Source organism: Odontesthes bonariensis, chromosome 21 (genome assembly GCF_027942865.1).
Source record: "Odontesthes bonariensis isolate fOdoBon6 chromosome 21, fOdoBon6.hap1, whole genome shotgun sequence".
NCBI lineage: Eukaryota > Metazoa > Chordata > Actinopteri > Atheriniformes > Atherinopsidae > Odontesthes > Odontesthes bonariensis.
Window position 1 is genome coordinate 31,038,582 of NC_134526.1, and position 23,295 is coordinate 31,061,876.

Sequence of the window (23,295 nt, forward strand, 5' to 3'; positions counted from 1 at the left end):
GGACATTAAACCAGAGGGGCCATAATATCATAAACCACGTCTCATTCTCAGCCTCCTCATGGAATGAGCCTACACGCAGGAGCACGCGAGTCCTGAGTCTTAACTTTATTTTTGTTTAACCTTTTTTTTTACTATTTTATTATGTTTATCGATGCATTTGTAATGGATGCAAACTAGCAGAGAACAGTCGAGTCTAACCATAGGCTACATAAGTAAACCGCGCTGTCTCGCATTACGGAGTAGCTACAGATGTCAATAGCAACTTTGTAACGGTAGCCTGGAGCAGTGGCTCAGTTGGTAAGAGACGTGCTTCCGTTGCTTGAGTTGGAACGTTTGTGTTTTGAGACGCGTGTTCGAATCCCGATCGGAGGAGACTGTACAATAGGTTTTCATGAAATATATTTTTGTTAGCTCCCCACCATCTCGCAATGCACATTCAGCAGGGGGTGCGGCCGCACCCCCTGCACCCCTAGTTCCCACGGCTATGCTGGCATGGTAACAATAGGCGCATTCCCACTGTAGGAACCTTTTCAGGAATAGGGCCGTTTTCCCCCACATTCGGACATACAGGAACTCGGGACCACGGCCCTCAGTTCCTATAACCATTTTAGCTCCTTTTCCAGGCTGGGTCTGTTCTGAGTTCTATAGGAACACATCTGACGGAGGTGTTGGGTGGTTGGTAGCTACGCCCCATGTCAGATTTCCGCTTCTTCATGTTCCTAATCTGCTCTACGCAAACAGTAGAATAACGGCTGAAATGTTTCCTCATACGACACGCCCGATGTGATCGTCCAGGATTGATATTACTATCATGTAGACCATGAACACGGTGGCCTCCCCGCTCTCCATGTTAGCTTCTTGGTGGTGTTTTTTTCTTCTCTCCTTACTTTTCGTGGGTTTTGTTTTGTTCTGTTTTGTTGTTGAATGTGGCGCTAAAGTAACACGTCGCTGTCGCAAACGGTTGTGTCGAATCAGTCCCTATCAAGGTCCGACTCATGTGGGAATGCAAAATGAAACAGTTCCACTGGGGAAGGGCAGTTATTAAACGGAATTCGAGGTGTGTTCTTAGAACTGCGTTCGAACTTCTGTCCAAATGCGGCTAATGTAAAAAAAAGAAAAAAGTACCAGCTGAAATCACTCAAGCACAGCATGAAAACCAGCATAGAAAAAATATTTGCAAAAATCAATATTTTGATAGAAAAAAAAGTTATTAGAAATCCAGATCTACAGCAGCTAACCACCACTAGCGCCACTGTAGATTACATTCATATTGTTCTAAAAGTGAATAGAGAAGAATATTCTGAATCTTTTTTTGTTAACAGTTTGTTCAGCACTGTCATTTTTCTTTTAGTTTAGACCATTTACACTTTGAATCACTAAAATACTAAAAGTCAAACGTCCCGACATGAAGTGGCTGGATATACACTGGCTTGCAGAATGAGTCACTCCTCTCGACATTTTTGTTTTTTTTGCGTTACAAATTCATTCAAATGGATTTTTTTAAGTGATTTTATGGGGGGGGGGGGATCTAAATTACAGGACTGATTTGGGGAAAAAACAAGTACTTTCATAGCCTGGCTGACGCGTCCACAATCTCGATGAGATGGTGGTCTGGGAACTAGGTGTGCATTTTCTCGTATTTGAGGCGTGGTTTACGAATGCCTAGAGCCGTTTATTGGGCGCTACGAATGTCTATCAAATGACGTCAGGTATTTCCCATGCTGCTTTGCGCGCGATTCATAGCCAATTGTATCACTTATACCAGATGACGACAGAAATTCGACGAGGAAGAAGAAAAAAATGGAAAATAAAAGTAAACTTGCGCTCTAAGCTACTTAAATTGACAACAAAGTAGGCCTATATGCTATATTCTACATGAATTTTTATGTTGTAGAGTTGTGAATTTATTTTAATAATGGAGAAATTGAGCAGCCTTGCTTTGTTGTCTACAGTAGTAGATCAACCCTCATCTTACTTTGAAGCTCCCAGCTCCCAGAAGTGACGTCGACGTAGCTTTAGCAGCAGAAAAGCTATCAGGCTTGTGTTGATGATAATAATAAACTCCTGGACTATGTACAAACTTCCAAATGCATCGTTTTGTGAGTACAGACCATATTTGTACTACTGTAGAAGTTTGGTTTCATGACATGTGATTTTAGTGTGGTCATTTTGGAGATACTGCCAGGGTCCGTTAGCGCTTGTACTAAGCTATTCGGGATAACTCAGTAACTCAGCTGATGTTCAGCCAATATCGGAAAAACTTCGGGTGGGCTACTTGGCTGGATGTCACGGTTCAAATGACCCTAGGGTGAATCTACTCCGAAACACTTTCTAAGGCTGCATTGAACGGTAACGTTGTGTCCGCTGTCATGTTGAATTAACACTCTACAAGCTTCGGTGTAGCGCATAGACGTCGTCATCGTCTTGCTGCCGCCCCCCGTTCTGTGATTGGTTCCCAAACTCTGGCAAAAATAAGGGCGGTGGTTTCCAGGCTGACTTTGCAGTGAGAATGAAATCGAGCGCAAAGCAGCATGGGAATTCCCAGGCTAGTACTTTCAAGCATTTATATTCTTCCCCTTTGTTACAAAGCCCATAAATAAGACCTGGTGCTGTAAATGACCTTCAGGAGACTGAACTTACTTAATGGGACACTATGTAATATATTAAGTCATTTATTAGCTCAAATCAACATATTCATTCATAAATTAGTCCTCATTGGTGTAAAATTATCTCTGTCAAAAATCTCACTTATCCTCCTGAGTGAAGAATCACTTGTCTGTATCTACATAGAGCGGGCAAGCTCTATGGAGGCTGCCATGTCCTTCCGCTCTATGAAAAACCACGAAGTGCAGAGAGGGACATAATAATAATAATAATATTTTATTTATAAAGCACTTTACATCAATTTAATGACCTCAGAGTGCTACATTTTAAAACTAGCATTTAACTCTTTCGGTGCCATTGACGTCTATAGACGTCAATTTAAAAAAAAACGTTCACTGCCAAAGACGTCTATAGACGTCAATTGCGTTTTTAACGGAGCGGCTGGGGGACAATCTAGCGGAGTTCGTCACTAAATCTTAGGCTTGTAAACACTAAACAGAGAATCCATCCATCCATCCATCCATCCATCCATTATCTATACCGCTGAATCCGTCGATCGGGTCGCGGGTGGGCTGGAGCCTATCCCAGCAGTCAATGGGCGAGGGAATGAACAGAGAATATACTGGCAAAATTACCCGCTAGGTGGCAGCAGTGCCACTATGCACAAAAAAAAAAAGAGCTCGTTTTCTCAATTTTTTGGGTCAAACAGCTGTTTTTGGTGAAACCAACCTATGTTCTTCTGTCTATTACTAAAGGACTGAAAATGGTAGAAACAAACTTTTTTTTCCTGATCAAAGAAGAGAGTCTACTCTTTCTTTTGGTAATTTCGGTGTGTACATAGTCATAAGACACACTTTTCTGTGAGTCTTGGAAAATCAGTCAAAATACTGAAAAACACTTGGCAGTATGGGTGTCTCTGAACTGAAAATGGCTGGCAGCCAATGAGTTAAAATAAAGCATATATAAATAACATAAAGCACTTCGAATCGCGGTTACCCCATTTTGACGTCATTTTGAGCCAGTCTACGCCATTAGACATTCTCTGGTATAAACCAGCCTGAACGGCCTGCACTTTTGTTCGCAATGGAAGACCATAGTTATCCCACGCCCCAGGAGAAGGGATCCTCGTCGCCAAAAAGAGAATTGAAAAGGCAATGTGAGCTTCTTGAATCTTGACACATACCGCCTGCCGTAGTTCAACGCACATTTGAAAACGCGAGGCGCTAGAGAGCAAATTCATTCGACTTTGCAAAATAAAATTGCACCACTAGATGGGGGAAGAAATTACATAGTGTCCCTTTAAATAAGGTATCACTGTGTGCAGTGGAAGTGTGCCCTTCCAGATTGGCCTTATAAAACCCAGACCTCAATCCAGTTCAGAATCTAGTGGCCTGACTTAAAGATTGCTGTACACCAACAGAATCTGTCAAATTTGAAGGAGCTGGAACAGTTGTGTTGAACAATTGCCAAAAATCCCAGTAGCCTGATGTACCATGCTCCAGCAAAAGGGTGCTCTACAAAGTACTGACTAAACCATGCATGCGTGCACCACTTATCTTTCTAAATCCCCCATTATAATCTATATTACAGGTTGCAAAAAAAAAAAAAAAAAAAAAAAAACTAAAGAGGCTACTTTTATACTTTACTTTTTTGCAATACATTACACCTACCTTTTCATTTTTAATGGTAATAACCTGACAACTACTGTAGATACCAGAGGGAAGGAGCTTTACTTTCAAATAAAATCTTCAGTGTCAGAACAAAGAAAGATGTAATATAAAGTATAATTAACTTACACCCATTTTACAGTTTTGAATTAACGCTCCATTTCAGTAAGGATATCATTGCCCATTATTCCAAATGGATACTTCTAAAAAAAGCTGCAATAGATATTTTCCCATTGAGATGTTAGGAAGGCAGATGGAACTCAGGAGGAACAGCGGTCGTCTGCCCATAGGAAGGTCAGTAGTTTGACCTCAGCTTACCTGGACCACATGTCGGTGTCCTAGAGCAGTGTTTGCCAACCGGGGGTACGCGGAGGTACTGCAGGGGGTACGTGGGGTACACTGGTGTGATTGAGGGAAAACCCGGTAATACTGTAGTGTTGAATGAGCGTGTATGTGGTTAAATGTGACTTGGAGAATAAACAGTTAACTTAAAAAAAAAAAAAAAAAAAAAAAAAAAAAGCCAGTTCTGTGGTCAGTTGGTGTATTTCTAAAGACTACAAACCTTGAGGAAAAGCAAAACAATGCATTGCTTGTACTCTGACATTGCTTACTATATGCACACTAAGCAACACAAGATAAAACAAAAACAGACCATTTTTTGTCATCCCAAGTGTTTATTTTGGACAGATTTCAAACAATGTGAGGTTTTACATAAAACTTGAGAAAAAAAGATAAAAGAGTAGGAACATAAAAATGTAGGATTGGAGGTTTGTTCACCTCTGATGCAAGTATCCTGTAATATTTTATTGTGTTGGTTGGAATGGCCTTCCACCCAAGTTCCTGTTTTGGAAGCACCACTTCGTTTCAGGATTAAGAGGGAGGGATATGGGAGCAAGGCAGACGGGGAAAGAGAAAGGGGGGATGGTGTGGTTGCATTTCCAGGTTTACATGGCGAACAGAATGAGGAACGCCACCATCAGACAGAAGAGACCCATGGCCTCAGACAGAGCAAATCCCAGAATGGCATAGGAGAAGAGCTGCTGCTTCAGGGAGGGGTTCCTGTGGAGGAAGGCAGACAGGTGGGATGACATGCTGAACTTTAAGTTAAGACCCCTCCAGATTTCGTATTAACAAATCTTAAACTCCTCCGACAAACACTAAAAAACATTTTTCAGGTTTGTGAATTGAGTAGTCCCAGTTTTAGGTCAGAAACTGTAAAGGTAGTGGTATGGCAGCCAGATACTTCTGCATTGCTTGCCAGAAGGCAGCAAGGTGAAAAGGCTGGTGACTTTTGTCTTCATCTTTAGTAAGGACTGTTGATGTAAGGCGATAGAAATATCCAAAAGCCAAATTAAATACTAAAATGTGTTTTACCAGCCATAAAATTAGATTATTATGCCAAAGAATAAAACAGAAATATGCAATATACAGAATATTAAATGCATTGATAATTACTAAAGACAGTTCATTGTTTAATCACTATTCTGTCAGGGATGGACAGCACTGTCCACCATGTTGAGTAGCTTGTGCAGCTTTCTGCTTTGCATCATCTGCTCGGGAGCAGCGGTCAACCGTTTAATGTCAGACAATATTTTCACAGACCGGCCTTTAAGGTGTGCCGGATAAATACAACAAATGACAATAAACGTGAATCCACTGTGTACTTCTATGGAACTTTTAGTTTAGAAGGCTTCATGGCCTCAATGGAGAGCCGGCCGCCGCATATGATGCAGAGCGGGCTTGGTGCGTCACCATAAATCCATATTTTAAGAAGGCCTCCTGGTGTTGTCTGTTAAATGCAGATTTCTTTTTCTTAGTGGTCATAGGCTCTTCTATCTCCTAACTGGAGCTTTTCCCCTTTGTAAAAAAACTTTTCAAAGACTGTTTTATTTTCTCATTTTGCTAGCTTGTGGGTTTAATATTAGCGTTAATGTATCACATGACCGAGACAAGCATCTTGACACGTGTCCAGAGGGAGTTATAGACGGATGTAACAGAGAGAATTTGTTTTTTCTCAAAATAAAACATTGTTCAGACTTGGATAATAAATAAAACGGATAGAATGTAAGTTATTTATTCTTTCTGTGCGGCCCGGTACCAAACGTTCCGTGGCCCGGGGGTTGGAGACCACCGCTCTAGAGCACAGTATGAACATGGGTGGGCCAACAGAAAGAGAGTACTTTTTTTTTTTTTTTTTTTTTTTTTTTAAATTAAAATATCCAAACTAAACCAAGTTAACACCTCTTTGTGTGAAATGTGAGATATTTCCCCGCAGAGAACAACTCATTTATTCTTGTACCACAGACTACATGTCATACACTTTTCTCCTGCACTGCCCACTGATGGGCAGCAGTTGGGCATTTATTGCTCACTACTAAAATAACAAAAATAATATTTCTAAGAGGCTAAAGTCACCAGAAATCTATCTGAGAATTTTTCTTTTATAGGGTTTGAGGGACATTGAAGTGATAAAAGATTCATTAACATCCTTATCATACGGTGTCAAAGCTGGAGATGCCTTTAACAATCGTGGCCGACACAGTACCGACTGATTTTCCACCAGCTTTGTGTCTCCTCGTGCCTCCTCGTCTCACCCGGTGAATGACCCTCCGTCATTAACAGGCAAGTTTAAACTCTGGGTCATGCATTGGCCATTTTTAAGATCCAGGTTTCCTTACACACACTTTATTTTTTTTTTTTTAAATGAGTACAGAGTTGTTTAAATTGTGTCAGTCATTTAGTACACCTTTCCAAAAGACATGTCTAAAAGCTCTTTGCTCTGTGGAAAGATGTTATTATCCAAACCAATGAACTCAGGATTAACATTCCTTCTTTGATCGAATAACAAGTGGCCAAAATGTTAATGCCACCTGTGCTGTTACTGCATGACAACTCCATATCATCAATGATGGTGGAAATGGACCCATTTTCTTCAGGCACTCATATTTCCATGTTTTATTGGACCTGCAGCAGACTTAGATCCCAGTACTATCTCCTTTTCCGTGGCAGATCTGAATATCACCTTCATCCAATCATCCTTAGTCCATGATTACTTGGTTTTAGCCCACTGTAACCCGGTTTCCTGCTCTTCAAGCGTCAGTGAACATTTATGAAATTTCCTTCAGCTACTTTCCCATTTACTGTGTATTTGCTTACATTTTTATACAGAGCTAAGTGGGAACAACCAGAATCTTCTGCCACACTGAGCTGCCTTCCCTTCGTGTGGGACTTCATCCTTTCCATCCTTTCTACTGACGGCTCTCCTGTTGAGGCCATGTTTCCTGCCAATCAGCCAGGTGCAATAACTTAACTGTAGAGTGATTTGCATTCATAGATTTGTGCAGGTATTCGTTTTAGAAATGCAAATTACAATAAGATTCCATCATTTATTTTCAGTACTTTATGTAAGGGAAAAAAAAAAATATATATATATATATATATATGTTTAAGGCGAGACACGGCAGGCAAAAACAGGGATTTTTCATGCAGTGGTCAATTTTGAGATTTTGGGCCAGTCTACTCCTTCAATATGTGTTATTTCAACCTGCTATAGAGAAATTTTATTCAATATTAGTATTACTAAGGGCCTGACCATTTATTCTGTTTTTGAGCAATTGTTTCCAATACAAATGTATTGAATTCCCCCATTTAAATCTTTAAATGCCGTTTTCTCAAAATCAGTTTTTTTTTTTTTTTTTTTCCAGTACAGTGAACCCTCGCTATAACGCGGTTCACCCTTCACGGTCTCACTGCTTCACGGATTTGCATCGTGTTCTGCATTCTGATTGGCTAAACAGTCTCCCTGCTTCTTCTCTATTTGTTTGTCAATAACGTTGCGGTTTAATATGTACCGTACACGTACGTAAAACAGCTTGCCAAATCTCTTGCTATTTCAAGTTTCTCTGAAACCCATAATGTCGACAAAACGTTCTGCACCGACAAAGGCACTTGCGGTCGGGCCCAAAAGGCAGAGGAAGATGCTTACTATCACAGAAAAAGTTAAACTTCTGGACATGCTAAAGGAAGGTAGAAGCTATGCCGCTGTAGGTCGTCATTACGGAATTAATGAATCTTCCGTTCGTTCCATAAAGAAGGAGGAAAATAACAGAAGGACGACAGCAGCAATAAGTTTCAGTAAGGATGCAAAAAGGGTTGCAACTGTCCGCAACAAGACAATGGTAAGGATGGAGTCTGCATTAGCTTTGTGGATTAATGACTGCAGAAAAAAAAAACATTACGCTGGATACGAACGTTATCTGCACAAAAGCTAGAACACTGTATCAAACCTTTGCTGACAGTGACAGGGAAGAGGAGGATGCAGATACCGGGCCATCATCAAGTGCTGTTCACGCAGTACCAAGCGCATTTAATGCTAGCAAGGGCTGGTTTGAAAAATTTAAGAAACGCTTTGGACTTGAAAATGTTTCTCTGCACGGAGAGATCGCCTCTGCGAATACCGCTGGAGCAGAAGCGTTCGTGAACAATAAATTTAAAGCGATCATTGAGGAAGGGGGATATAAGCCTGAACAAGTTTTTAATATGGATGAGACCGGCTTATTTTGGAAACGAATGCCCTCCCGCACCTTCATCATGCAGGAAGAAGCCAAAGCCCCAGGATTTAAAGCCCAAAAAGATCGTTTGACTCTGGTTATGTGCGGAAATGCTGCAGGTTTTATCATGAAACCAGGGCTTATTTATAGGTCTAAAAATCCCAGAGCACTGAAAAACAAAAATAAGGATGCTTTGCCCCTTTACTGGATGCACAAGGCAAAGGCTTGGATGACCAAAATCGCTCAATCTGGATTGGTTCAAACACTGTTTCATCCCGGAGGTCAAGTGTTATTTGAGAGGAAAAGGACTAGACTTTAAAGTGCTTCTGCTCGTTGACAACGCCGGAGGTCACGCTGGTGATTTGGCATATGAAGGTGTGCAAATCGAATTTCTGCTGCCAAACACTACATCCCTGATTCAGCCCATGGACCAAGGCATCATCCGTGCTTTCAAGGCTCTCTATACGCGCAACACCCTGCAACATCTTGTTGAGGCTATGACTCGGATCAAGATTTCTCACTAACGGACTACTGGCGTGGATACACCATCGCGTCATGTCTCCAAAATATTCAGAGGGCCATTCAGGAGATGAAAACTGAAACTTTGAATGCCTGCTGGAAAAAACTGTGGCCAGAGGCAGTGCAAAACCCAACCGGAGGCTCGCTTGACGAGATCCATCACTCTGCCGTAGATGCAGCTGTGAATCTCGCTAAACAGCTTGGAGGAGACGGCTTTAATGACATGACTCCGGATGACATTAATGCCCTGATTGATGCAGACGCACATCCGCTGACCGATGCAGACCTGGCAGATATGACAAAGCCACCAAGCGACGATGAAAGAGAAGAGGAAGAAGAGGACACAAGTGTGGATAAAGATGAGGAGGATGGACTAACACTTGGTCGCTTAGCAACAATGCTGAGAATGGCCACTGAACTTCAGCGAGCAGCTCAAGAATGGGACCCTTTGATGAGCCGTTCATTACAGTTCTCAAACTTAATCGATGGTGGCATGTCGGTATATAAGAATCTTTTTACTCAGAAGAAAAAAAAAAAAAAGAGACAACTACCGATAACTATGTTCTTCTCTCGAAAAAACACACCTGCACCGCGGGCTTTAGGAGAAAAAAAACGCTACAGAGCGGAGTCAGGATGCAGCGGCTCAGTCAGAAGAGCAGTGAAACACACGCGAGTCACCATTTGTCCTACTGTACTTTTTTTAATCATTTTTCATTTTCTCCCGTTCTAATCCAATGACTCGGGTCGCGGTGGGGCGGTGCTGATCTCCGCAATTTGAAGCCTTCAGTTCGTATTGATGATTAAAATTATTATTTTACAGTAGGCCTACAGTAGTTAATTGTAAAAAAAAAAAAACAAACAAAAAAAACAACGTTTATACAGTACTTTTATTTGTTAAACAAATGCTTGGGCCTGTAAAAATGTTTTGTTCTTTGGTTTCAATGTGTTATGGGGTATTTCACTGTATAATAATTGTAACAAAATAAAGTTTTCTACTTCACGGATTTCGCCTATCACGGGTTCTTTTTGGAACGTAACCCCCGCGAAAAACGAGGGTTCACTGTATCGATATCTCAGCCTATGGAGCACCTACTAACACCAAACTTTCCAGGTATACACTTAACAGTATTCCAAAGATATTTACAGAAGGATTTGTTGATAAATCATTCCTGGCCTGATTTATGTGACATTATAATAAAAACATATGGCGAAAATCTATGTTTTTTAGTCTATGGACAGTATATTTTGATTTCCTAGAAAATGAAAGCAGATATCCTGAAATCCTTCTGTAATCTTTTCATTATGTGTGTAAACAAAATGAAAAAAGAATTTTGCACCTGGCTTTATCATATGTTCAGATCTAGCTTCTGGAAATATATGCAAATGTGCACATATTTAATGAGATAATGCCTCATTTGCATAATTAAACATACACATTTCTAAAACTTGTAATCGTTTTTTTTTTTTCATACTTATATAAGTAATCAACTGAGGAAGTTTCAAGGTGATATCTATTATTTTAAAATATTACCCTATTCACCTGTAGTGTCTCGCCTTAATAAAAGAAAACTGTTAAGCTATTAAACTTACAATGAACAGACTGTTAAAAGAAGAGGGGATGCTAAGCATTGCCCCATCCCACCTTGAGACGAGTTGCATCCATTAAATTTAGTATGAACTCATTCTTTTCATCAAAGAGAACATTGTTTTCTGTTATATTGTGAATAAAATTTAAGAGCTTTGGAAAAAAAGCCTTCTGATTTGAATTCAGCATCCCAGATCTTTGGAACTGGAGTTTTATCTATAGAGGAGTCTCAACATGAGCCCTTCAAAGATTATGTGCATCATCTTAACCAAGCGGCAGAGGTGGTTGATAAAACAAAGTTACCTGGCATAGCCAATGATGAGGCTGCCAAACACCGTTCCAATTCCAGCTCCTGAACCAGCAACACCGACTGTGGCAGCACCAGCACCAATAAATTTGGCAGCAGTGTCGATGTCCCGGGTGATGGCGCTGGTCTGGAAGAAGCGGGTTAGGCCTGCACATGGACCGACTGGCATCAGGGCCTAAAGCAGGGAGGTGGAGGTTAAAGAAACTGCAGTGGATGACACTACTGCAGTAAGTCCCAGTGAATATTTACCAGTCTCAATTACTTTTAGCCATTCAATCTATTCAATTTGGTTCACTCCAAGTTCTATAGCATAATTAGTAGGGGTGGAACGATATGCTTTGGTCACGATTCGATTGTGTCACGATTCTTTTTTTTTTTGGGGGGGGGGGGGGGGGGGGGGGGCTTTTCATGCCAATAGGACAGTGTGAGAGAGACAGGAATGCAAGGGGCAGAGAGAGGGGAGACATGCAGCAAAGGGCCGCTCGGTGCGGTACTCAAACCGGGGCCAGCTGCAGCGAGGACTAAGCCTCTGTACATGGGGCGGCTGCTTAACCCACTACGCCACCGACCGCCCCTGTATCACGATTCGATATAATCAGTAATTGCAATTTTCTTCCTCTTTAAAAAAAAAAAAAAAAAAGTTGAATCATACACTCCTAGAATGAATGTCGTTCCCATAAACAATGCACATCAGTCTGTGTCAGTCAGTCCAGCAGCTGACATTTATTTCAACTGAGACAAAAAGAGGTGCTTAACATGTACAGCATTTAGTTTAAGTTTACAGTCACAAAATTAATTGAAATATGCACATAGCACAAATGTGGACTAGTCTTAACATAACTTCATGTTATGAATTGAAGAAGTTTTTCTGGATACGAATATGACGTAATATATTTATGGGAGAAAAAAAAAAAAAGAAAAAAAAAAAAAAATGATATGTACATGAATCGATTTTTTTCGCCCACCCCTAATAATTAGTCAAAACATTCAGTATGAAGACTGGCTTATTGGACTGTTATTTTTCATTAATATGGAACAACAACAACAACAAGTTAAAATGATAAACAGTGAAATTATTAGCCAACTGCAAAAACACTTCTTGGCACAGCTGGAGCCAAAAATATTTATTCCTATATATTTTATATATTGCAACCTAATAATAATTCCATGTGTGAACAAAGTAGAGTTGGTCGCCATTTACCGGTCTTTGGTTGAGAAGCAGCCTGACCTCATTTCCCTTTCACAGGCTGAGCAAATCTCAAAGGCTCTGAGACTCCTCGGCTACTCCAACATGAAACACTTGTACTTTTGTAAGGTTTAAAGATAGACACACTATGCACATGTTGTACCACGGTCATGGCCAAACTTTAGTTAGAGAACTAGTTTGCCAACTCAACTATCAACTTCAAAACATGAAACTCTAGAATGAGCCTTCAACAGTATGATTAATTACTTCTGGGAAGGAAGATGTACCGATGGAACTGCGGCACGTCTGCCAGCAGCATTTTAAAGGTAGAAATCAACTAAACAAAGTTCAGTACATGAAACATTGGAGGTGGAAAGGAAGAGCTGTGGTTTATTAGAATCTTGGCTCACAAGGTTGTTTTTTTTTTTCTTTTGAGGGTGTGTCTGACTCTCAGAAAGCAAATGCATGAACATGTACATGATATCTCCAGTATGACAAAACAAACGTTTCTCTTCTTAAAGCACCACTGAACAGTTTTCTGTCCTTTCAAAGGAAATCTTGAGGTTAACTGTAAAACGATCAGTTTATCACCAGGTCATTTATCAGTGATGCAAGAAAGTTGGATAAGATATGAAAGCCTTGTGGAAAAGTCAACTGTGACAACGCTTTTAAGAGTTTGAGTTAGGAGTCTCTGTGTCTGTGACAGCGTTTTAAGTCCTCCACCAACATGTTCCTGATGCTCGTCATGTTGCTACGGATACACTTTGTGAGCAAGAGAACCGCGGGTGAAAGTACCAACCTGCTGCTCCACTGGGGCTTCAGGTCTGTTGAAGAGGGAGACGGAGACTGGCCGGACGAGGACTCTGGACCCCCCACGCAACTACAGACGAGCAGACATATTTGGAGAGACGACATGTAACGCACTTCCAAAATGGGACACGATTTTGACATTTAAGAACAAAGTTTGTGGCTATGTTAACGGCACAGCAAAATTAACGGGAGCCATTAAAAGCTAAATGAATGCTGTATGATACGGGATAGAAATGCAACCACACGTGACTGACAGTCTGCATTTTTAGTCAATCTATTTAGTCCTAAAAATTGGAATCCCTTTAACAAGTCCTTTCTCAAATCAGTATTCTGAGCTTGGTAAATTGAGGAATGCTGTGATTTGTCAATAAAATTGATTTTTCTATACATTCCTGGGTTTATGTTTCAATTGTAAATCAACCGATCTAAATGGTACCAGACTTTAGGAGCTTCCCAAGGCCAATGTGCTTCAATACAGTGTACCAGATATACACTGAACTTTGTACTCCAAAACACCTCCATGAATGACATGTCCAACATGCTGCAAGGTCAACTGGCATAGATGTGGCCGTCAGTGTACAACTGTCCAAGAGCATGGACCACACCGCCATCATTTACTGACATAAGCAGCTTTCAGACACAAAGACGCTGTAAAGTGCATCAAGTACTAACCTAGACCTTTTACCTATGAACAGCCACTAAAGACAAGTACAGTACAGTTTGCTATTCTATTACTGGTTTTTGGCAATACCGTTAAATCACCACACAACAGTTACAGTATATATATATATATATATATATATATATATATACAAATGTATTCTTAAAATATAAAACAGACAGCATACCACAGCTGGAGACGTGACGAACTTTGAGCAGGCATACATGGCTGGAACCTGGAAAGAGGGGAGAGGTTTGGTTGTAAGACTTTTCAAAACCTGGATTCTTTAGGATCAAGCAGACATTTATCAAAGGCTGCATGTAAACACTGCATTCTGTTACTGCTGCAGAGCCAACAGCACCTGAGGAAAAATTGTTAAAACAGAAACATATCGTCGTGCTACATAGCTGGGAATTCAAATCCAGACAATGCAGGGGGGGGACACAAACGATAAAAGCAAAGCGTTCAGTTGGGGCTTAAAAACCTTTGCAGGCATGCTGAGTGTAATGTTCCATACTACGGAGCCCCTAAAGGGACATGGAGGGATTTTTTTTTTTTTTTTGCCAGATCTTGCAAAAAGTATTGCGAGATCTCGCAAAAGTTTTTTTTCCCACGTCAGTGAACCTGAAGTAAAACAGACACAGCGATGGAGGAGCCTACCCATCATCCGTGGGAGAAGTTTATTGATTTCTATTTTAGTATTGGCCTAAAATATAAAGACATCAAATCCGTTCTTGCACGTAGACATGGCTTTGACATAAGTGAGAGACATCTGAAATCGCAGTGTCCGTTTTACTTCCGGTTCACTGATGTGGGAAAAAAACTTTTGCGAGATCTCGCAAAAAATAAAAAATAAAAAAAATTCCTCCATATCCCTTTAGGGGCTCCTTACAATCCTGAGTCCACAGCTCAACATTAAATAGCCAAACTCCAGACAACGTTTTAAGTGCATCAAAATAATCCAAACTCATGAATTAAACTTAGGTTAAATGCCACGGTTATGGAAACGAGCCCTGGAGTGTTCACAGTGTAAGTCTTGCAACAAGTTTAACGGAGGAGAAATGAGTTTGTTGCTCCTGAATAGTTTAGCCAAGAAGCTTAACCACTGCTACAAGTCATTTGGGACAGTGCTAAACATGCACAGAGGCTACCAAGTGAACGACTTTAAAGAATCCACAGTAAGACGTCTTTAGTTTATAAAACCAGAAAGGAGGTTCTCGCATAAGCACGTCACAGCTTATTAAAGTAAAGTAGTAAATAAAGTAGTCCGTTTACCGAGAAGAAGGGGGGAAAAACGGAGCTAAAATTCTACGCTAACCAGCCTGCAGGCGTGAAGGTCAAAAATAAGGCACAGACTAGCACATGTGGCCTAGAAAGCAAACACAGTGCACCCCCTGCTTAGAAAACCTTACCGCGTTGTAATAACAAGAGGTTTCGTGACATCACTGGACTCCGACAAAAGCCTCTTTGCAGCGGCGGAATGATTTAAAGTTATGTAGGCCAGGGGCCTACGACAATCCAAACTCGGAGTAGCTAAAGCGCGTTGTGCTCCCTTCGTGACCCGGTGCTTGTAAAATGATAATTACACAGTCTCCGACACGCACGCTATTTGTTTGCAGCTAGCCTTCACATAAAAGTACATTTCAAATAGACAAACAGGCTCACAGGCGAAATCAAAAACCAAATCACTGAAAGCCCGACCTTGCTTTCTGGCAATCGAATGACTACTCGCTTATACTTGCGTTTACAGACAACCTATGCAAACATGCACACACCATACGTATATAAATTTGCATATGTACCAAACTGAGTAGAGAAAGTGTGGTGGTTAACAGATATTACCAGTTTGTGTTAGCTTTTGGAGGGTCCGTAGATGGTTATTCTCGTGCAAAGCGGCAGCCAATAAGTGTAGGATTAAACCGCCTGTCACCTTGTCATTTATAATATCCGGATATACGTCCTAAACACCCATTGGTTAGAAAAAACCCTCCTTCATTTACAATTGGTACTTGGCCACATCACGTCCGCCTCTTTGGCCAATCGCGCAGAGTTTTATTGATACACAATGTTTTTGACTGGCTGAAGTATTTATTAAGGTGGGACTAAATGAAAGTTCATTACATTTATTGGACAACGTCATAGAGAAACAACAAATCTACAAAGAGCGTCCTTTCAACAATAAACGTAGAAAACAACTCCTACAAGTGCGCTGCTGGTGGAAGCAGAGGAAACCCCACTCAGTTTAAGATTTAAAAAACTTTCCTTAACATATTGGGTTAGACTGCAGGGAAGTGTTAACAATCCAGCAACAACAGTGCTTCATGATTGCTGGGAGTATCTCAAGAAAACAAAGGGATTTGGATGACAAATATAAATCTATTTGAGGAAAAGAAAGATCATCCAGATCAGCAAAGCTTTGCAATAGTATGTAAAAACTATCTGAGTTCTTCATATCATGGGTACATACACATTTACACAGATGGATCAAAAGATATACAAAATGGACACTGGGGCATAGGAATATATATACAAGAATTCAACCAAACATAGGCCTATGGATACAAATTGAGTAATTTATTATCAGTATACTCAGTTGAAATGACAGGAATAATAACTGCTTTGAGGTGGATTGAGGAAGTTAAACCCCTTAAGTCAGTCATATGCACTGATTCAATGGCAGTCTTACAAAGCCTTGTGTCAGGAAATTCAATAAGAGAAGACCTGGTTATAGAAATGAGACATCTGTTAGCACACCTTAGAAACCTTGGTATTGTAGTCCAGTTATGTTGGGTTCCAGCACATATTGGGATTAAAGGTAACGAAGTAGCTGACAAAATAGCCAAAAAATCTCTTAAACAAGATCACATAGCTATCCATATTCCATTGGGGAAAGGGGAAGCTAAAACAATAATTAAAGAGAAGACTACGGAAAGATGGCAGGAAGAATGGGATGCTGATATCAATGGAAGACAATATTTTAAAGTCCAGAGTCATGTTGGGGGGAAAAGGGTTACAGCAGTGGGTGTGAACAGAAGAGAAGAGGTAGTGTATACTAGACTGAGACTAGGGCACACAGGCCTTAATGCAACAATACAAATAATAGGGAAAAGTGATGGCCTTTGTGTTGACTGTAAGGTTAAAGAAGATGTAGATCATGTTTTATTTCATTGTACAAAGTATAATGATTGCAGAAAGGAATGGTTTGAAAAAGAGGAAGAATCAGGAATCCATAACATACTGGAGGAACAAGGAATGCAGAGAAATAGAATTAAGGCTCTTATCCATTACCTAAAGATAACAGATTTAATTAAAATAATTTAATATACGTTTTGGTTTGTTTGTTTATTTGATTTTATTCTGTTTATTTGCTTTAGTTTGTTATTTTTTTATTTTAGATATTATTTATCTACACTTCATTATGAAAAAGTGATATAGTCTGGCCAGTTCCTTTACACACTCCTGTACAGTAGGTGGCGGTAGACACACTAAATGCTGTAACCCGCCAATAAACAGAAGAAGAAGAAGAAGATAAACGTCGAAACCTCATACAATAGACATAGAACGCTAGACTGAGCGAGAGCTGCACCACTCTGGACTGGGCATTGGCTGCTGAGACGCGAGAAAAACGACCGCCATCTTCGAGTGGTGAACGTCGAGAGACCACACCAGAGACACTGACAGAATGCCGGGCTGGTGCGCTGCGTACTCCTGCTCAAACGAGCGAACGGTAGAGATGAGGAAACAAGGGATAACTTTTCACAAGTAAGATTTAACATTACCGTGCTATTGTTTGTATTTTGTAAACAGCATATTATCATATTACCAGAGAGTTGAGAAGGCGCAAAGATACTGAAACACAAAAGTATAACTATAATAGCTAGAATTGCTTGGCGATGAAACTGATTAAAACATGACATGTTTGAACAACATAAAGTTGAAACAAGTGATGGAAGATAAAAATGGTAAAAGAGTAAAATTTCAGTCCACATTGAGTTGGCGGCGGGGGGTAAGTTGTTAGATAGCAACTTAGTCAGCAGCTAACGTTAAAGTTAGACAATCAGATGGGCAGTATAGCTTTCCAATGCAATGTTGTGTGGTACAAAATGCGTGAAAACCCCCTTCCAACCTTACTTGACACCTGGAGTGGAGTAATATTGGGATTAGTGTTGAACTATTACATCTGAATTGACTAGCTGTCGACTGCTGTTCCTAGACCCTCGGTGTTTACCTCATAAGCACTGACTGGCCTTAATTCTGTGCAATATGAGCAGTTCAGTGTAGTAAACCCCCAAAACACACACACACACACACACACACACACACACACACACACACACACAGTCACTGAGTATGTTGAAATGGGGAGTGGGGATGCACATTAAAAATGATGAACCAGAATGTATGTAACCAGCACTGACCAAGACTACGTCTGACACTTTTGAAGGTTTCCCAAAGATGACAGCTTGAGGAAGAAGTGGGAAGTGGCTTTGAGGAGAGAGGGATTCACTGCAACGAATAATTCAATACTCTGTAGTCAACATTTCAAACAGGCTGATTTTGATCGAACGGGTCAGATTGTCAGACTACGTAATGGAGTTATTCCATCCCTTTTCAGCTTTCCAGTTCACCTCCAAAAAGTAGGTGTATCATCATAAGGCTATTGGCATTCGAATACATGTAAATATTTTATCGTCAAATATGTATATTGTTGCTGTTGTTGCATTATGTTTTATGCATAATGTTTTCTTCAATTCAGCTGGTGAAGGACAGGACTACATCTACCTCCAGAAGAGCTGAAGAAAGCCTGTTCATGGCCTCTGAGGATTCCCCGGAAATGGCAACCTCAAACCAACAACCTCAGCCTAATGAGGTGAATATTTCTGTTTTAAACATCATATCATAATTAGTGCAGTACTCATACAAACAATGTTTTCCAAGAAACTTGTCATGTTGAATTGGTGATGATGTAGATTCAGGGCCGTGAAGTTAGTATAGCCTTTTTCCTCAAAGGAATGTTGCAAACTAATATTAGTTAAGCGAAATAACAGGTTGGGGTTGCAGCTGATGACATTGTTAGACGCACTGCATACCCGTGCCTTTTGCTGTTGTTGCGAAATTATATTTTTGTCCAAAACCCACCAAACTTTGCACTGTGCTCATGCACACCAGTAGCAAGATACATGCCAAATTTGCAGTCAGTCTGAGACTTATGCATGGAACAGACAAACTGGTGGACAGAGTGACTCACAGACAGATGTTGCATCCATAGATAGATAGATGTTCCTGGACATATAAAAATATCATGTGTTTTGCTCCCACTCATTAAACACACTCAAAAATGACTGGCTTTGATAGCTGATGATGCCATAAACTAGTGGTGTCAAAGTGATGTTTGTGAAGTAAAACATTGCTCAAACCATGTTCATCCCACTTTCTACTAGGAGCATGGGTATGCGTTGCCTGCTTCTCTAACCGCTTTGAAGACCAGACTCAATGAAGCCTTGGAAAGAGTGGAAATTCTTGAGCGAGAGAAGAAGAATGCCATCTCCAGAGAAAAGAGGGCAAAGATGACAGTGAAGAGTGTTTTGGGGGAATTGAGGGAAAAGAACCTCATTAATGAAGAGCTCAGTGAGAAGCTTTCATTCCACTCGGGTAAGAGAAAATGAGAACTTTGAAAATCATATACATGTTATTGTTACTCTCTATCACTCTCTTTATTAAACTCCTTGCTTAATATCTGAAGGGGCCTAATTCATCTCTGCTCATAACATTTCAGATCTTAAGATGGACTTTGTACCAAAGCAGGGCCATGAGTATACACAGGACTGTGAAGAGTTTGCACTGACGCTCCACCTTCATGGTCCAAAAGCATACAAATATCTCAGAGAGACTCGACATTTTCCCCTCCCACATCCACAGACATTGCAAAGGTAGGAAGGGTTAGGGTGCCCAGCGTCCACCTGCTCCTCTGCTGTCCTCTGCTGCCCAGCGTCCACCTGCTCCTCTGCTGTCCTCTGCTGCCCAGCGTCCACCTGCTCCTCTGCTGCCCTCTGCTGCCCAGCGTCCACCTGCTCCTCTGCTGCCCTCTGCTGCCCAGCGTCCACCTGCTCCTCTGCTGTCCTCTGCTGCCCAGCGTCCACCTGTTCCTCTGCTGCCCAGCATCCACCTGCTCCTCTCCTGTCCTCTGCTGCCCAGCGTCCACCTGCTCCTCTGCTGTCCTCTGCTGCCCAGCGTCCACCTGCTCCTCTGGTGTCCTCTGTTGCCCAGCGTCCACCTGCTCCTCTGCTGTCCTCTGCTGCCCAGCGTCCACCTGTTCCTCTGCTGCCCAGCGTCCACCTGTTCCTCTGCTGTCCTCTGCTGCCCAGCGTCCACCTGTTCCTCTGCTGCCCAGCGTCCACCTGCTCCTCTGCTGCCCAGCGTCCACCTGTTCCTCTGCTGCCCAGCATCCACCTGTTCCTCTGCTGTCCTCTGCTGCCCAGCGTCCACCTGTTCCTCTGCTGCCCAGCATCCACCTGCTCCTCTGCTGTCCTCTGCTGCCCTCTGCTGCCCAGCGTCCACCTGTTCCTCTGCTGCCCAGCGTCCACCTGCTCCTCTGCTGCCCAGCGTCCACCTGTTCCTCTGCTGCCCAGCATCCACCTGCTCCTCTGCTGTCCTCTGCTGCCCAGCGTCCACCTGCTCCTCTGCTGTCCTCTGCTGCCCAGCCTCCACCTGTTCCTCTGCTGCCCAGCATCCACCTGCTCCTCTGCTGTCCTCTGCTGCCCAGCGTCCACCTGCTCCTCTGCTGTCCTCTGCTGCCCAGCGTCCACCTGTTCCTCTGCTGCCCAGCGTCCACCTGTTCCTCTGCTGCCCAGCATCCACCTGCTCCTCTGCTGTCCTCTGCTGCCCAGCGTCCACCTGCTCCTCTGCTGTCCTCTGCTGCCCAGCGTCCACCTGTTCCTCTGCTGCCCAGCGTCCACCTGTTCCTCTGCTGCCCAGCGTCCACCTGTTCCTCTGCTGTTCTCTGCTGCCCAGCGTCCACCTGCTCCTCTGCTGTCCTCTGCTGCCCAGCCTCCACCTGTTCCTCTGCTGCCCAGCATCCACCTGCTCCTCTGCTGTCCTCTGCTGCCCAGCGTCCACCTGTTCCTCTGCTGCCCAGCGTCCACCTGTTCCTCTGCTGCCCAGCATCCACCTGCTCCTCTGCTGTCCTCTGCTGCCCAGCGTCCACCTGCTCCTCTGCTGTCCTCTGCTGCCCAGCGTCCACCTGTTCCTCTGCTGCCCAGCGTCCACCTGTTCCTCTGCTGCCCAGCGTCCACCTGCTCCTCTGCTGTCCTCTGCTGCCCAGCGTCCACAAAAAACTAAAAGAAATTGACAAAATACTCTTTGATTTTGTTTGGAAAAAAATAATTCACTACTTAAAAAAATCTGTTGTAATGGGTTCCTTTGAGAATGGTGGTCTTAATTTTTTGGATTTTCAGACTTTAAATAATACATTTAAGATCAGTTGGATAAAGCAACTAATTAAAAACCCCACTTCAATTTGGAATATTATTCCAGCCCATATTATGTCCAAACTAGGTGGTATAGATTTCTTCCTTGTTTGCAACTATAACATAGACAAAATTCCTGTTAAAATGTCTGAATTTCACCGCCAGGCTTTTCTCTCATCTACAAGCGTAACTTTTCTCCTCACAGATATTTTGTATGGAACAATAAGGATATTCTCTAAAAGCACAAATCTCTCTTCTTCCGATACTGGTTTGAACACAATATCAAATGGGTGGATCAGTTGTTCAATGATGACGGGCTACTCCTTTCATATGGAGAATTTCTGAAGAAATATAACATTCCTGTTACCCCAGGGGACTATGCCAAGATCTTTGGAGCCATTCCTTCTGGTGTGTGTATGCTATTTAAGAGTCAACCAAGACTTAACCTCAGTTATTTCTCCTCAGCGTGTGTAGTTAATACACCAGGAGGAAAAGTCTGCTTCTCCAGCCCTCCAGTCAACAACAACAGATCCATTCGTGCTTTACTTCAAAAAGACATCACGTCTTTACCTTATGTTCAAAGTTATTGGGACAACCTAGGAGTTGGGATACCATGGAAAAAGCTCTGGCTATTAACAGATAAATATATGACGACTAACAAGGTTAGAGAAATCTCTTTTAAGCTTATACATAGATTCTATCCAACCAAAATGTATATTAAATCTAGATTTAACAAGGACATTGATGTAAACTATACCTTCTGTAATGACTGTCCTGAAATTGATGTACATTTATTCTGGCATTGCCCTGCTGTGAAAGGCTTTTGGCAGAGATTCTGTGACTTTGTTGTTAATAATATTGTGGAAAACTTTGTTATTTTCTGGAAGGATGTACTGTTTGGCATACACAAGAACAGCCAAATCAAAAGTGATGCATTGTACCTGATTAACCTTTTGATAATACTTTCTAAATTTTATATTCGTTGTTGCAAGTACTCAGGGAAGAAGCCAAGCTTTATAGCATTTTATAATACATTTAAACAGTACATCCTTTAAATCAAGAACTCAAAGAAACCCAAAGCCATAAGAACTATCGAAACATGTTCCTCATTGAAGATAATTGATGAACCCTGAACCTCCCTGGCAACTCAGAAAGCATGCTCTCTCTTCTTCTTTCTTATTGCCTATATATTGATATAAGCACTTGTATATTGAGAATTCACGTTTTGTATTGCAATGTAGATTGTTGTTGTTGTAACATTGTGGTTTTCAATAAAGAAAAAAAAAACATTCTACGTTGTTGTAACATTGTGGTTTTCAAAAAAGAAAAAAATATTGGAGCTGACGTATCAGCGCAGCAAAGCAAAAATTTCATTCATTCTTAGAGATTATAACAAATCTGAAAAATCAACTATTTGGACAAAATACTTAAAATTCCCCTTTCCCCCAAAATGTAAAGAAGTTCATTAAAAAAAATAGAAACAACATCTATCCCTCAAATGAATTTTTAAAAAGAAGATTTAAATTTGTTATAAAAAACTGTTATAATTGTAACACAAATCTGGAAACCTATTTTATGAATGTGAGACTGTCCAAAATTTGTGGAAATCTCTCCATGACTTATTATCGTCCAGTTCCATAAACACTGATTTCTGGTCTTTTCAAAACATCCAAGTAGGCGTAATCCTCAAAGATAAAAAAAAAAAACAGAGTTCTTGGTAAATAACCTCATCATCATCACTAAATATTATATTCACAAGCGTCGATATGCCAAATCCCCAGCTCCATGGCTTGCATTAAAAAATGATATATCCTTGTTACAAAAATGTCTGAAACATATAAATAATCCCCATGTAGATAAATTATACACACTCATAGCAAATCTTAACCTGTCCTAACTCCTTGTAGCTGTTTAGAATGGATTTACCTTTTCTTTTCTCC

The 23,295-nt window shown here is 41.3% G+C and overlaps 2 protein-coding genes across 2 annotated transcripts; one reads left to right on the forward strand and one right to left on the reverse strand.

Moving 5' to 3' along the window:
- Nucleotides 1-4,925: 4,925 nt before the first annotated feature.
- On the reverse strand, nt 4,926-15,826 carry atp5mc1 (ATP synthase membrane subunit c locus 1). The gene is made up of 5 exons (XM_075453656.1): nt 15,732-15,826; nt 14,077-14,124; nt 13,218-13,298; nt 11,229-11,407; nt 4,926-5,330 (listed from the first exon to the last, which is right to left on the reverse strand). The coding sequence occupies exons 2-5, from the start codon at nt 14,113-14,115 to the stop codon at nt 5,216-5,218; spliced, it is 414 nt and encodes a 137-aa protein (XP_075309771.1). The 5' UTR covers nt 14,116-14,124; nt 15,732-15,826; the 3' UTR covers nt 4,926-5,215.
- Nucleotides 15,827-17,434: 1,608 nt separating this feature from the next.
- On the forward strand, nt 17,435-22,644 carry LOC142371655 (THAP domain-containing protein 6-like). Its single transcript, XM_075454365.1, has 6 exons — nt 17,435-17,651; nt 18,334-18,526; nt 18,646-18,759; nt 19,331-19,541; nt 19,666-19,819; nt 21,821-22,644. Exons 1-6 carry the CDS (start codon nt 17,572-17,574, stop codon nt 21,831-21,833), a joined length of 765 nt encoding a protein of 254 aa, XP_075310480.1. The 5' UTR covers nt 17,435-17,571; the 3' UTR covers nt 21,834-22,644.
- The last annotated feature ends 651 nt before the right edge of the window (nt 22,645-23,295 follow it).